We start from the raw sequence: 16,597 nt of genomic DNA, 5'->3' as shown, positions 1-16,597 counted from the left end.
AGGACTCTGCCCTCCCTGCTCTGGGTTCTGCGGAGCTCAGACCCTTCAGCGGCCGTTGTCGCGCCCTCTACCCTGCCGTGGAACATGGTCCCTTCCCAGTGTCCGGAGAGGGGGCCGGAGCCCGGCAGGGCTGAAGATGGAGGGAGGGAATGAACAGGACGAAGCAGTGCTGTCCCCTCCTAGGAGCCCGGAGCCGGGCACTCACCGCACCTGTGGGACACAGAGAGCAGAGGGGTTCAGCCGGTGCCGCTCATGGGCAGCATCCTCGGCTGGGAGAGCAAGGCCAGAAGGGACCCTTGGGACCATCTAGCCTCGCCCAGCCACGCCTGCGTCCTGCCAGGATGTCTGGCTTGAGCTGGAGCTCATCTTCCAGAGACACCAGCCTTGTCAAACCGCCTCAGGGAACGGCCACTGCCCAGGGGGTGCCGCACACCAAGTCCCTGGGGAGCCGCAGCTGCCTCCGCCGATTCTCCCTGCTTCTGGTACCAGCCCCATTGCACTGCGGCCCAGCACAGAACCGGCTTCACGGGCACCTCTGGCCCTTTGTGCTTCTGGGCCCGACGACTGATCCTTAGCGATCACGGCTGAGTGCTTATTGATTGACGCTCATTGAGCCTTGCTCTTGGAACATTTCCTCTTGCTTCTTAATTAGGGATCATTCAGTTTTGGTCATTGATCATTAATGCCTGATTATTGACAAGTGATTCTTATCAATTGATAATTATTAGCAGCTTATTGATGCTTGATCCTCGATTCTTTAACATTAATTACTGATCTGTGAGTGTTGATTATTGATAATTAATTGCAGATTAATGGCTATTCAGCATTAAGTACAGATCACTAGGTACTGACCAGGGATAGCCAATCCGTGATTATTGATTTCTCAGTGATAAACGATTGGAATTGATAATAGACTGTTGACTCTCATGTATTGATCACTGCCGCATTAACCTGGATGGCAGCTCGTTAATTAGTGATGACGGGTGGTGGATTATTAATAAGTAATCGTTCCTGATTCTCTCTCATTGATCGTTGGTCACTGTCAGGAATCAGGGCTGGCAGCAGAGCCAGTCCCAGGCAACCTGACGTGCGCACCTGGCCTGGAGCCGGCTGCCTGATTGGCTCCGCCCTGATTGCTTGGCAGAGTCAGCAGCCCGGTTCACGAGCCCAGCAGAAGTTAAGCAGCTGCCCAAAGAATTTCCCCAGGGCTGCCATAGCAGCTGTGACTGCTTGTTCCAGCCCGGCTCCTGCCTTCTTCCCGTCTGGGTCCAGCCATGCGCCTAACCCTGGGCTCCAATTCCTGACTGTGGCTCTCGCCCTTGGCTCTGGCCTCTGACAATCACTGACTATGGGTGGTGATGGCGGCTGGCGGCTGGCTGCATGCTGATGGCGTGGGATCGATTCCTGAGCACGGGTTGTTGCTCTCAGCAGTGACGCGGGACCATGAAGGTCGCTGCTGCTCTTACCTTAAGCAGCGTGACGCCGGCGCTGTACAACAGGCTGAGCAGGAAGAGAGCAATGAAGGCAACAGGTGTCCAGAGACCGTCAGATTCCTCCTCTCCTCCTTCAGCAGAGACGCCTGGGTCCTCCACGAGGCAGAGAGGAGCTGGGGATGAGACACACGTGCCGGTTAGAGAGGCCTCTTCATTAACCCAGGGAGCTGAGCGGGCACAGCGGGGAGCTCCGATCTGTGCTCTTGGCAGGAGATCCCCGTCCAGGGCCAGAGACAGAGGGTCCCTGCCAGGGGAGACCGGGCAGGCTGCAGGTGGAGACCCCCCGTCACAGGCTGCAATTCTCACAGCAGCCTCAGGGATTTCAGCCCCAACTTCCATTAAATTTCACGCCCTTTGGCTCCTTTACACACCCCAGCCACCCCGAGCATGCGATTCCCCTCCCCAGGCCAGCAACAGAGCTGGGCTGAGACCTGCCAATACATAGCTCAGTGGGGCCATGCACCCCCATCCAACAGCGGCATCTTCCCAGCCAATGCCAGCTTGAGCCGTGCTGGGACCAGTTCCCGGGCAGCAGAGGCACCAATTCCCCCCGATCCCTATTCTGGGGACCTGGGGAATTTACCCACAGAGCTGTTCTGAGACCTCCCTCAACTCATATCATCCCATGGGCAGTGAACAGAGCACTAGGATGGGACTCAGGACCCCCATGGGTCTATTTCCAGCTCTGTCATTGACTTTGCAGGACCTCAGGCAATTCACCTCCCCTCTCTGTGCCTCAGTTTCCCTTCACATCCTTTCTCTGTTTGGACATTTAGCTCTCCTGGGCAGAGACTATCTCTTACTCTATGTGTGTGCAGCTCCTAGCGCATTGGGGTCCCAAACTCAGTGGAGACCTCTACACACGACTGTAATACACCTAATAATGGGGCCATCTGATGGGAACAACTTTTAAGCCACTACCCTCTTGGACTCCATTTCAACCCATGCTCCTAGAAGGGGAAAGATCTGTAGCTCATCACCACATTTGGGCAACACCTGACCAGCCCACCCGCAAGCCCTACAAAAAGGGGGGAAAGGCATGGCCACCCATCAGCAACACCCTGAGCTGCCCCATATTGTCAGACACTGGAAACAGAAGTGATGGCCCCCAGCTGACTTCTCCCTTGGGGCAACTCTGCCACCATCACACAGCAGTGACCTCAGTCCCTGTAGGCAGACATCTCCATGGCCCATTTCTAATTCCTTCAGCCGTTTATGTTGTTGTGTCATGGAGACTGAGTAAAGACCTCTCCCAACTCATCCCACATGGGATACCACTCAGTCAGAGCCCCTTTCACCCACCACCAGCCTGGGCTCCGCTGGGAACCCGTTCCCAAGAGTTGGAAGGACTCACAGCCCAGCATTCCCTGAGCCTGTCCATGTGTCTTGTCAATGGCATGAACATCGACTGGGAAAGGGCCTGGAGCCTCCTCAAGTTAGTACATACCTGGGCACTCAAAGGGCTGGCATGAGAGGCCTCAGCTGTCTGGATGTACCAGCTGAAATCTTAATTCACTCACCAGTGCACTCTATGGCCCAGGCAGTGGATGGATAATTGACGTGACCTTCCTAGCTCTGAAACCTTGACTGGTGCATTTGTAGATCTTAAGGCAAGAAGGGACCGTTACAGTAACAAGCCTGACCTCCTGTATATCACAGGCCAGAGAATCTCACCCAGCTACCCCTCTATGCAGCCCAGTGACTTGTCTTTGCTGGGAGCATATTTTCCAGAATGGACCACAGGCTGGATGTACAAATCTCGAAATGGAGACTCCACCTCTACCACTGGAAGTTCGTTCCAATGGTTCCCTTCCAGATTTCATGCCTGTGATGGGGTGTGCATACCTTCACTGTCCAGGAAAGGGTTAATCCCACCCCAGGGGTGGAGGAAGTCCTGCCCCTCAGGTCAGGCTAAGCGTGCTCCATATGCTGTGCTGGTAGAAGGAGTACCATCTCCTCCATAAACTTATCAAGCTTTGTCTTGAAGCCAGATATGTCTTTTGCCCCCCCTGCTTCCCTTGGAAGGCTGTTCCAGAACTTCACTCCTCTGATGCTTAGGAAGCTTCATCTAATTTCAAGTCTAAACTTCCTGATGGCCAGTTTATATCCATTTGTTCTTGTGTCCACATGGGTACTGAGCTTAAATAATTCCTCTCGCTCCCTGGTATTTATCCCTCTGATATATTTATAGATAGCAATCCTATCTCCTCTCAGCCTTCTTTTGGTTAGGCTAAACAAAACAAGTTCCTTGAATCTCCTTTCATAAGACAGGTTTTCCATTCCTCTTTTCATCCTAGTAGCCCTTCTCTGTACCTGTTCCAGTTTGAATTCATCCTTCTTAAACATGGGAGACCAGAACTGCACCCAGTATTCCAGATGAGGTCTCACCAGTGCCTTGTAGAACGGTACTAACACCTCCTTACCTCTACTGGAAATACCTCGCCTGATGCATCCCAAGACCGCGTTAGCTTTTTTCACGGCCATGTCACATTGGCAGCTCATAGTCATCCTATGATCAACCAATACTCCAAGGTCCTTCTCCTCCTCCGTTACTTCCAGGTAATGTGTCCCCAGTTTATAACAGAAATTCTTGTTATTAATCCCTAAATGCATAACCTTGCATTTTCACTATTAAATTTCATCCTATTACTATTACTCCAGTTTACAAGGTCATCCAGATCTTCCTGTATGATATCCCGATCCTTCTTTGTATTGGCAATACCTCCCAGATCTGTGTCATCCCCAAGCTTTATTAGCACATTCCCGCTTTTTGTGCCGAGGTCAGTAATAAAAAGATTAAACAAGATTGGTCCCAAAACTGATCCCTGAGGAACTCCACTAGTAACCTCCTTTCAGTCTGACAGTTCACCTTTCATTGTGACCCACTGTAGTCTCCCCTTTAACCAGTTACTTATCGACCTTTCAATTTTCATATTGACCCCCATCTTTTCCAATTTAGCTAATAATTCTCCATGTGGAACCGTATCAAATGCCTTACTGAAATCGAGGTAAATTAGATCCTCACGTTCCCTTTGTCTAAAAAATCTGTTACCTTCTCAAAGAAGGAGATCAGGTTGGTTTGGCACGATCTACCTTTTGTAAAGCCATGTTGTATTTTGTCCCATTTACCTTTGACCTCAATGTCCTTAACTACTTTCTCCTTCAACATTTTTTCCAAGACCTTGCATACTACAGATGTCAAACTAAGAGATGTCAAACTGTAGTTACCCGGATCGCTCTTTTTCCCTTTCTTAAAAATAGAAACTATGTTAGCAATTCTCCAGTCATACGGTACAACCCCTGAGTTTACAGATTGATTAAAAATTCTTGCTAACGGGCTTGCAATTTCATGTGCCAGTTCCTTTAATATTCTTGGATGAAGATTATCTGGGCTCCCCGATTTAGTCCCATTAAGCTGTTCAAGTTTGGCTTCTACCTCGGATGTGGTAACATCTACCTCCATATCCTCATTCTCATTTGTTGTCCTACCATTATCCCTAAGCTCCTCATTAGCCTCGTTAAAGACTGAGGCAAAGTATTTGTTTAGATATTGGGCCATGCCTAGATTATCCTTAACCTCCACTCCATCCTCAGTGTTAAGCGGTCCCACTTCTTTTTTCTTTGTTTTCTTCTTATTTATATGGCTTGTGACGGGGCAAGGCCAGATGGCTATGGAAAAGTACTGGGAGATAGATAGATTAGCTCCAGGCTAAACAAATCCCTGGTACCAGGATAAGTGAAATGGCAGCTGTTCCAGGTCAATTAAGACACCTGGGGCCAATTAAGAACTTTCCAGAAGGCAGGGAGAAGGCTAGGTTGATTGGGACACCTGAAGCCAATCAGGGGCTGGCTGAAACTAGTTCAAAGCCTCCCAGTTAGTCAGGTGGGTGTGCATGTCAGGAGCTGTGGGAGGAAGTTGTGCTGTTGGAGAGGCTGAGTAGTACACCCCATATCAGGCACAAGGAAGGAGGCCCTGAGGTAAGGGTGAAGTGGAGCTTGAGGAAGTGAGGGCTGCTGTGGGGGAAGTAGCCCAGAGAATTGTACATGTCATGGTTCTAAAAGGTCAGCTACCATAGCTGATACTATTAGGGTCCTGGGCTGGAGCCCGGAGTAGACGGTGGGCCCGGGCTCCCCCCCCACCTTTGCCCCCTGATTAATCACTGAGACTGGGAGACAACAGAGACTGTGCAAGGAAGGATAACTTCTCCTCATCTCCCTCACTGGCTTATGATGAAAATGGCTCAGTAGACTGACCCTTGTCTCTAGAGAGAGAAGGGTTACGGGGAGGGTCACAGTGAGCCTATGAGGCTAGCAAAATGTACCAGGGAAACACGGGACCCACGGAGGCAAGGACAGAGCTTTGTCACAGGCTATAGAACCTTTTACTGTTGCTTTTAATTCCCTTTCCAAGGTCCAACTCTACATGGCTTTTGGCCTTTCTCACTTTATCCCTCCATGCTCTGACCTCAGTAAGGTAGCTTTCCTTGCTGATCCCTCCCATCTTCCACTCCCTGTAGGCTTTCTGCTTTTTCTTAATCACCTTTCTGAGATGCTTGCTCATCCAGCTTGGTCTACAACTCCTGCCTATGAATTTTTTCCCCTTTCTTGGGATGCAGGCTTCCGATAGCTTCTGCAGCTTTGACTTGAAGTAATTCCAGGCCTCCTCTGCCTTTAGATCCACAAGTTTTTCAGTCCAATCCATTTCCCTAACTAATTTCCTTAATTTTTTAAAGTCAGCCTTTTGGAAATCAAAAACCCTAGTCACAGATCTATTTTTGTTTATCCTTCCATTTAGTTTGAACTGAATTAGCTCATGATCGCTCAAACCAAGCTTGTCCCCTACAATCATTTCTTCTATGAGGTCCTCACTGCTCACCAAAACCAAATCTAAAATGGCGTCCTCTCTTCTCAGTTCAGCAACTACTTGGTGAAGGAATCCATCAGCTATCGTATCCAGGAAAATCTGAGCCCTATTATTATTACTAGCACTTGTCCTGCAGTCTATATCAGGAAAGATGTGGACAAATTGGAGAAAGTCAGAGAAGAGCAACAAAAATGATGAAAGGTCTAGAAAACACGACCTATGAGGGAAGATTAAAAATTGTGATTGTTGAGGCTGGAAAAGAGAAGGTTGAGAGGGGACATGATAACAGTTTTCAAGAACATAAAAGGTTCTTACAAGGAGGAGGGAGAAAAATTGCTCTCCTTAACCTCATAGGATAGGACAATTAGCAATGGGCTTTAATTGCAGCAAGAGAGGTGTCGGTTGGACACTAGAAAAAACTTCCTGTCAGGGTGGGTAAGCACTGGAATAAATTGACTAGGGGGGTTTTGGAATCTCCATCATTGGAGATTTTTAAGAGCAGGTGAGACAAACACCTGTCATGGGTGGTCTAGATAATACTTAGTCCTGCCATGAGTGCAGGGGACAGGACTAGATGAGCGCTCAAGTGAGCCCGTGTCCCACTGCCCTTGCCATCATCCCCTCCTGTGACAGCCCCTGGGTCTGGCCATTACCACACTGCCCTGCATTTGAGGTCCTCTCTATTCACTCTGGCCGCTAGGCCACACTCCCCTACACTCAAGGGCTCAAACAAAATCCTGCACTTGAGGGCTGATATATTGACCATGGGCACTAGACCACACCGCTCTGTACTCATGGGTGCCCTTTAATAGACTTATACTCCATGAATTTATCTAATTCTTTTTTGAATATTTATATTTATATTTATGTTTTGGGCCATCACAACATCCCCTGACAACTACTTCCACACGTTGACTCTGTTGTGTGAAGAAGATCTTCCTTGTGTTTGTTTGAAACCAGCTGCCATTTCATTTCATTGGGTGACCCCAGGTTCTTGTATTATGTGAAGGGGAAAATAACACTTCCTGATTTACTTTCTCCACACCCGCCATGATTTTATAGACCTCTATCATATCCCCCTTAGTCATTTCTTTTCTAAGATGAAAAGTCCCAGCCTGTCTAATCTCTCCTCAGATGGAAGCTGTTCCATCCCCATGATCAATGTTGTCCCCTTTCTCTGTACCTTCTCCATTTCTAATACATCTTTCTTGAGATGTGGCGACCACAATTGCATGCAATATTCAAGCTGTGGGCATACCATGGATTTATACAGTGGCATTATGAGATTTACTGTCTTAATATCTGTCCCTTTCCTAATGGTTCCTACCATTGTTACCTTTTCTGACTGTCACTCCGTGTTGACTCCAGAAATGAATGCTGTATTCCAGTATTGGTCTCCCTAACCCCGTACACAGAGGTGAAATCACTTCCCCTGCACACCACCCCCATGTTTATACATCCAGGGACAGAGCTGGGAGGAATGAAGGCTCCTAACTCAGTCTCACCCTCCCGCCTAGCTCCCTAAACACATAAAACCAGATTCCTGGGCGCTCTGCCTCTAACCTTATGTGGTCAAGTGAGGACACATCTCCTAAGGGTTCTCACGCCAGAGTGGCTAGGGCTACATTGCTGGACAGGTGCAATAGTTAAGAAACAAGTCTTGGAGATGGGGGATCAGGGCTCTATTCCCACCTCTCCCACTGACCTGCAGTGTGACCAGAGACAAGCCACCTGGGCTGGGGTCTTTAAAGGACTCTTAGGAAATTAGGTGCCAGTGAAGATAAACTCACAATTGCAGTGGGAGTTGCGTGTCTCGCTTCTTTAGAGCATCCCTATTTTAATCCTTTTGTGCCAAAATATCCCATCCCAGCCTCTGTCTGCTTAGACTATCAGCTCCTTGGTTCCGGGACACTTCCTCTGTCTGTGTTCATACAGGGCCCATCCAATGGGGCTCTGACCTCAGTCAGGAGATCTAGGAGTTGCAATATCATGAATAATAATGGATGGATAGCAACTCACTGCAGAGGGATGGACAGGTAGAAACATGACAATGCATGAAGATGGATGGATGCAGAGAGGAGATTGCATAATTTTGCATGCATGGACATTGTAGAATCAAAGAGACAAGTATAGAATCATAGGATACCAGGGTTCGAAGGGACCTTAGGAGGTCATCTAGTCCAACCCCCTGCTCAAAGCAGGACCAATCCCCTATTTTTGCCCCAGATCCCTAAGTGGCCCCCTCAAGGATTGAACTCACAACCCTGGGTTTAGCAAGCCAATGCTCAAAATACTCAGCTATCCCTCCCCCAGAGCCTAGCATGGGTGGATGGATCCTGTTTGGAAGAATGAATTGATGTAGTCTATACATAAGGAAAGGAGGACGGCTGGAGAGAAAGAAAGAAAGAAAGAAAGAAAGAAAGAAAGAAAGAAAGAAAGAAAGAAAGAAAGAAAGAAAGAAAGAAAGAAAGAAAGAAAGAAAGAAAGAAAGAAAGAAAGAAAGAAAGAAAGAAAGAAAGAAAGGTGGGGGATACATCTAGATATTGTGGGAGGAAGTGTGGATGGGTGGATGAGACACAGAGACAGTCTCCGCCAGAAGACACACCCTTCATCACAAACTCTAGCATGCTGCATTTTTATTTGGGCATATTCCACACACAGCCACGCTCTGTACACCAGAGCTCCCACAGCTTTACCGAGGGACACCTTTTCCACAACCCTCTTGGGCTCTTCCATGGCTGGGTGATGCACCACGCAGGTGTAATTTCCTTCTCCTTGACTTTGCTCAACCCTCAGGATGCTGTAGGCAGAGAAATTGCCATTTCCTGACACAGGGCCACTGTTGTAACTGGACTTGAGTTCCGGGGAGTTATTCTTCAACCATGACATGCTGATCTCTTCAGGGTAGAAGCCACTAGCTTCACAGATGAGAGTAAAGGAGACACTGTTCCCAGAGATGTCTTCGTGGTAGGCTCGGGAGACGGTGACTGTGGGCTCCTTCTTACTGATGCCTAAATGAAAAGGAAGAGGGGCAAGAGAAAAATAAGATTTGGTTAGCATGTCTAAGTTACAGACTTAGATCCAGCAGCTATCACTGTGTGAAGGGGCCAGGGAGGGCAGTTGTTCAGAGTATGTGTGAAAACTAGACCAGGCAAAACAAAAAACCAACCATTGAGCATCATCTCCCTTGAAACTCAAAGACTCAAATGGACCATCACCCAAAGACTCAACTGAACTCCAAAGCCTTCCCCGCAGAATGTACAGTGAACTTCAGCCTTAAAAGGCAACAACTTATCATTATCTTCATCTTCATCACCATCATCATATTCATTTTCTTCACCTCCCTTGTCTTCATAATTACTTCCTTCCTCTTTATCGTCCTCTTTTTCAGATCAAAATCTTCATCATCATCCTTTTCCTCTTTATCTTCATCATCTCCTTCAGCATTCTAACACTGTTTCTCTTTTTCTCCTTCAGCATCTTCATTTCCTTCTTCATTGTCATCGACATCATCTTCATCCCCTTCGAGATCATCATCCTAATCGTTATCCTCAGCTTGGTTTTACCGTAATGCAGATGGGCAGGGGACTTTCAGCTAGTCCTGCGTCCCAAACCTGAACCCTCACCCCAAGCCTTGAACCACACTATCTCCTCTTCACCCCAAGTCTCCGCCATGCATCATCATGACATTGGGTCACCAACCCATTTGCTCACTCAGATGGAGCCTCTGCCCTCCTTCAAACGCTCACAGCAAAATTCAACACAATCGAGATTTTCAAAGGCTGGCTAAGGGACTTGGACACCTTGGATATTTCAATGGGATTTGGGAACCTAACTCCACTGGACACTCTTAGAGAGTCTCACAAGAAATATCCCTGAAAGCCCGAATGCCGGATGACAAGCACCAGCCTGATTTCCAGAGATAAGAAGTACAAATGCACATCAGACCAGAGTCACAAATAGGACACTAAATCCCTCACAGGCCACATCCCCGGATCCCAGGGAGCCAAGGGAGTGAAATTCTTAGAGGAGCTGGCATTCAATGATAAGAAGAAAGTGAGTACTGGGAAAACCTCTAAACTGGATATTAATGGTGATCCCCTGAATGAGAGATTCACAGGGGAAATATTAATTACGGCTGAAATACACCCCTGTGCTGAGGCCTCGGCTCCGCTAAAGAGTTATTTGGGGGGTTTAACTGGGACTTAAAGGCTTCCTAGGACTTGTGTGGGGTGAGTTTCACCCTCTAATCCCAATTAACAATGACTGGAGTTTGCCTTTCCCTTTTGAGATGCCAAGGCTACTCACCTGTATTGCTCATGGTTATGTCCTGGGTTAGTTCTCCAGAACAGGGTGCGGTCACTTTGCAGGTAAATATGGTGCCTTGTCCCCATTGGGCCAGTGACACAGGGTGAGAACTGACCAGGCTGGTGGTTCCGTTGCTGCTCTTCTTGAGAATTTCTGTCTTTGCCGCAGAGCTGACTTGCCCATCCACTTTCCATGCGATTCTGCTGGCTGCTAAGGCATAACCCAAAACTAAACAGGTAACATGACCAGAATTTTTGATGACGTCTTCATAGGAGGGTTTGGTTAAGTAGATGGTTGGGACAAGTGAACTTCTGAGGCAGGCTGAGAAATGCAAAGAGATGTCATTGACCAGCATAAATAATGTGGAAAGGCAGAAAAAGACTATCAAAATCTAATCTAATCTAATCTATCCATCCATCCATCCATCCCCATCAGAACACTGGTAGTATCCATCCCATCCATCCATCCATCCCCCCATCATATCTCTTTCTCTTCCCTTCCACCTACAGTATCAATTTCTCTATGGTACTCCTATGTCTCCCATCACACTGGGGTCTAGGTGCAGTCCCACCTACCCTTAGGCAGGGCTGGTTTCTGAGTAACTCTCCACCCCACCTCCCCACCATGCACGTGCCCATTGCAGAGGAAAAGGCCGGGGTGGGGGGGCTCCTCTCCTTTCCATTCACCAGCCATTTCACGTCGGCTTTGCCGGGTTTGAAGCTCAGGAGGAGACAAACCAACTCCAGGTGGCTCTCTGTGGCGCTATCCTCGCAGGTGGGGACAAGGAAGTGAACCTGGGGTGGTATTGTCAAACCACACACTGAGAGCAGAGAGAGGGGAAAACACAGTCCAGTGTCATTCTCCATAGATCTCTACTCCCCTTCCCGAGAGAATGCTAACTCTACAGTCCGCTCAGAACTGGCAAAAACCCCACCTTGTTGTGCTGTGTTTACACTGCGTACTTTATTCAGCCTCTAGGGATTAACTTCACAGCCATGTAAGGGATTAAAACAAATGGGAACAGGGCCCTTAAATCATTTAGGCAAATATTGAATGCCTCCATGCATTCTTTCTGCACATGCTGCTGGAGTGTGTTCTCCCTGGTAAACAGCAGGGACAAAGCTGGAACTTGAGCTGTGTTTCTTTGAACTTCTTTTCCTCAATTAATGTCCCCTGTTTAAGGGGGACTGTGGTGCTGTAGAGCATGACATGGCATCAGAAGAAAACCTGGGAGAGGACTGACTGTGTCTGATTATGGAAAAAGGGTCAAATCCTCAGCTGATGTAAGTCAGCACAGGGCCACTGACTTCCATGGAGATCAGTCTATTTACACCCATTCAAGTTCTGACCCCAGAATGCCTAGGTTTGCTGCTCTGGGGTTGTATCCATTTCAAAAGATGCCCGAGAACAGCCGGAGTGCAAGAAACACACACAGCTCCATGACAAAGAGGTGTAAGCGAGTGCTAGCTTGTAAGGGGGTGTAGCCCCGTTAGGGCCAGTGGTTGCTGGGAATTGGAGTTTCATGGGGCTGCTTGCTGCAGTCTATAGAAGAGAAAGCTTCTGGCTCAGTGCTGAGGAAAGCACCTGAGGGGGAAATCTCTAGATGCGGACCAGGCAGGAGGGCTAGGAAAGGGGACCTAGTGGGAAAGGGGGGGTGTGCTCCCCATCCAGCCGGCTGAACGCTTGGGGGGCCCCGGGTGGCTGGGAGCCTGTGCTCTGAGTTGCACTGGTTTTGCTTTGAGTCCTTGTGTGTGAACAAACCTGGCCTTCGGACTGAAGCAGCGAATGGGCTTTGTTCTACCCCCCCGGTGGGAGGAGTCTGGGTCTGGGTTTGGGTTTGGGTGAGGGTGAGGGAGTAAGGCAGTGAGCCGAAGATTTCCCCTGTACAGAAGGGCAGCATGAGGCTTAGGTGCCATTTCAGACCAGCTGCATGTCTAAGATTTCCCAAGGTGCCTCAGGGATTTACGTGCCAAGTGCCCAGGGGAACCGGGGGCCTAACTATTTTAGGCAGGGCTGAAAAACCTCCCCTTTAGTGGAACATAGGTCTCTGCCCAGGGGTGCGTTTCACCCTGAGGTTTGCCTCATTCCAGGGCCCACGGAGAGGGGCGCTGGGGGCGGGAGTTCTGCAATGACAAAGCACCAGGGCTCAGTGTGTTCCAACAAGGGGCCAAACTTTCCCCACTCTTTCAGGGTGAGATTTTTCCAAAGGCACCTACGGGATGTGGATTAAGATTAACTGGCTCCCAGACCCTCTAGGTGCTTTGAAAATCTCAGCCTGGATGCCCCCTCCTCCCCACGCCGCATGTCTTACATTCCTGAGGGAACTTCCCGGACACTGTCTTTGCTGTGCCCTGATGCGTCACGTCGCACTGGTAGGGGTCGCCCTGCCGGGAACTGTCAGAGGGGATCAGCAGACTGCTCTGGGTGTGGAGCCCATTGCTCATCGTCACCTCTGGGAAAGTTTTGACCCCCTTGGTCACTTGGCCAGAATTCCACTTGATGTCCACTGGTGATGGCAAATAGCCAGTTACGAGGCAGGCAAAGCTGGTGTCCGGGGGCACATTGACGATCTTGCTGCAGCAGGGAACCAGGGGGAAGACGGAGGGGGTTGTGGGGGTAGCTGGAAAAAGAAAGAATATAAGAGAAACCATCAAAAGGGGGGAAACTCTGAAAACCAGGCCACTGATCTACCTACATCCGTCCATCCACCTCCCTCTGTGGCCTGATGGCTGCCTAGCCCAGTGGCCACTTCACTGGGAAAGGAGTCAGGACTCTTAGGTTCTATTCCCAGCTGCTGTGGGACCGTGGGCCTGTCGCAGACCTTCTCTCGCCCTTTAACTTTCCATTGTGAAGTGGTGTCCGAGCGATGGACGAAAAACACGAGAAATAGGATTCTGACCTCGGCTGCTCCAGTGTAAACCTGGAGCAACTCCAGTGGACTCGCTCTGGTTTTGTGCAAGTGATGCTGAAAGGAGACTCCGGTCCTTTAGAAGGCAGAAATATTCCCCACGCTCCTCACAATGTGAGTCCAGCCCTCCTCAGCTCTCCAGTGTGAAGTGAGCATCAGTACTGTTTTTGAACAGATGGGGAAACTGAGGCCTGGAGAGATGACGTGGCTTCCACAAGGTGACAGGGGGAGTCTGTGGGAGATCTGGGAACCGAAGCCAGCTCCCTAAGCCCCTTCCTCTGTTTGATGACAAGACCGTTTGTTAAAGCTAGGGAAGAGCCCTCCAGGAGTCATGGATGGATGAGATAACTCAACATGCGCGCTTTCTCCTCCGGTCCCTGCCCTTCTGTACAAGCAGATCTTTCAAACCATACACCTCAGATTCTGAGCTCTTCAATCCGCCTCTCTGAGACACTGACAGGTCCAGGGGAAATTCACTGAGGATGAAATATTCACTCCCAGCTGGCTTTCCCAATTTTACAGTATTTTGGGGGTTGCAGTCCTTATTTCTGGATTCTGGTGGACTCTCCATGACACAGAGTCCTTAAAGCCAGCTTTGGCCTCTCTTTCTAACTGCTCTGCTCGACCAGAAGGTGGGGGCTTGGGCCAGAGATCGCCGGGGGACATGCCGATCCTGGTGATCCCTTCTTCTGCCCTGAAACTCCACGAATTGTTGAGTTTAAACAGGTCAAATTGCAGTGGACACTCCACCACCAGTCGTGGTGCGAGGAACCACCCAACTACTTCTCACCACCTTCACAGGAGCAAGGACCAGAAGAGACCCTTTGTATAATAAAGACAAACTGCCAGGAGACATTAAAAGAAAGAAAAATGGCTAGGAGGAGACATGATACTTGTGTGCACCTAGGTACAGGACATCTATCTATCCCCGAACACACCCACTATCAATCTATCCATCCTGGGTGGTTGAGAGTCAGGACTCCTGGGTTCTTTCTCTGGTCTTTAAAAGGTTAGTACAGATGGGGCTGAAATGTCACCTCCTAGCATCTGTCCCCAGTTCTGGGAGTGGACACGGATCTCCTACGTTAGAGTGGGGGGGCTGGGAGTCAGGACTCCTGGATTCTATCCCCAGTTCCAGGGCAGCCATAAAGTCTCCTTCTTCACCCTCCCGCACGGCAGGTTCTCAAAAACAGCCCCCAGGAGGCCTCAATCTTTTCTGAGACTTGGGACCTTCCTGGCTGAATCTCTGGGGAAAACCGACCAACAAACAAACAAACAACATGGGCTGAAAAGGGGAAGTTTCCACAAGTGAAAGTCACACTGAGGTTGTTTTTTCACCCCGGTTTTAGCCCCTGGGCTCACCCACCTGTCCAATTTTCACACCTTCTCACCAGCTGTAACAGTGAAAGCTCCCCAGTGGGCATCATCTCTTGTTTTCAATCTATAATTATCTTGACTACCCTCTGGGGGGAGGAGAGGGGATGTCTGACAAGCAAAGATACCTCAGAAGAGCTACGCGACAGCCACAGAGCAGAGCTGGACTCCCGGACAGAACCCCCCGGTCTACAGTGCCGGACCACGACCCAACATGGTGAGTGAATTACAGGAAAGTGGCTGCTGTTGGCTTGTCACATGAGTGCAGAGGGTGTTTTAACCCTATCAGAGATAAGGGGATAAGCTGGGGAGGCCAGACGGTGCCTCCCGCCCCCCGCAGAGACAGGGGAACAGAGGTGCTTCTCTCACACTCCACCTATAAGCTGGGATAACAGCTTTGAAAGAACTGTAGGGAGCGAGCCCAGGGCTGGGCCAGCAGGGGTTGCAGGTTACGATTGAGGGGCACCAGGAGAGCTGGGGGGGGGCAGGGCTGAGCTAGCAGGGGCGTAGGTCGGGAGTGAGGGGCATCAGCAGAACTGGGGACAGACGAGGGCTGAGCTAGCAGGGGGCTGCAGGTCAGGAGTGAGGAGCACCAGCAGAGCTGGGTGAGGAAGCCCCGAGCTGGGCTAGAAGGGGCTGCTGCTCAGGTGCGAGGGGCACCCACAGAGATGGGTGGGAGCCAGGGCTGGGCGGGAGCCAGGGCTGGACTAGCAGGGGGCTGCAGGTCGGGAGTGAGGGGTACATGCACGGCTGGGGGGTAGGGCTGGGCTAGCCGGGGGCTCCAGGTCAGGAGTGAGGGGAACCAGCAGAGCTGGGGGGGCAGGGCTGGGCTAGCAGGGGGCTGCGGGTCGGGAGTGAGGGGCACCAGCAGGGCTCAGGGGTGCAGGGCTGGGCTAGTAGGGCTGCAGGTCAGGAGTGAGGGGCACAGGCAGGGCTCAGAGGGGCAGGGCTGGTCTCGCAGGTGCTGCGAGTCGGTAGTTAGGGGCACCAGCAGAGCTGGGGGGAGCCAGGGCTGCGATAGCAGGCAGCTGTGGGATGGGAGTGAGGGGCACAGGCAGGGCTGGGGGGAGCCAGGGCTGCGATAGCAGGGAGCTGCGGTTCGGGAGTGAGGGGCACTGGCAGGGCTGTGGGGGGTAGGGCTGGGCTAGCAGGGGCTGCAGCTTGGGAGTGAGGGGGCACCAGCAGAGCTGGGGGGCAGGGCTGAGATATCAGGGGGCTGCGTGTTGGGAGCGAGAGGCACCGGCAGGTCTGGGGGAGCTCAGGGCTGGGCTAGCAGGTGGATGGGGGTCAGGACTCAGGGACATAAGCAGACGTGGGGTGCTCAGGGTTGGGGGGCTGAAACTAGAGGTTTGGGGGAACAGCTGAGTTGTTTCTAAGGGACTTTTGTTGTCTCCTCTCTTTAGCCCAGTCGCAAATATTTGCAACCAAAAACTTTCTAAACTGAGGCATAAATTTCCCTTTAGCATGTCCCTTGTCAGAGGTAAAACCCTCAACTCACCGAGTGCAGGAACACGTCTCTCTGAGCCGTCCCAGCCTCCCTCCACCAGCTCTGTGCTCATGCTCCATGCTGAGGGCCGAGCGTGGGGAGTTCCCAGCACAGCTAGATGTCAGCTTGGCTGCCTGGGGCCGGACGTAACTGGCAGCCCCTCT

At 50.5% G+C, this 16,597-nt stretch overlaps 1 gene segment (V, D, J or C); it reads right to left on the bottom strand.

Moving 5' to 3' along the window:
* Positions 1-201: 201 nt before the first annotated feature.
* On the bottom strand, positions 202-16,506 carry LOC141997131 (immunoglobulin heavy constant gamma 4-like). The segment is given in 7 exon segments: positions 202-210; positions 1,467-1,606; positions 9,054-9,368; positions 10,666-10,986; positions 11,195-11,485; positions 12,977-13,285; positions 16,446-16,506. Coding segments are annotated over 7 exon segments (1,446 nt in total).
* Between the last annotated feature and the right edge of the window lie 91 nt (positions 16,507-16,597).

The sequence above is a fragment of the Natator depressus genome, chromosome 13 (assembly GCF_965152275.1).
Source record: "Natator depressus isolate rNatDep1 chromosome 13, rNatDep2.hap1, whole genome shotgun sequence".
NCBI lineage: Eukaryota > Metazoa > Chordata > Testudines > Cheloniidae > Natator > Natator depressus.
This window is presented reverse-complemented; position numbering and strand designations above follow the sequence as displayed.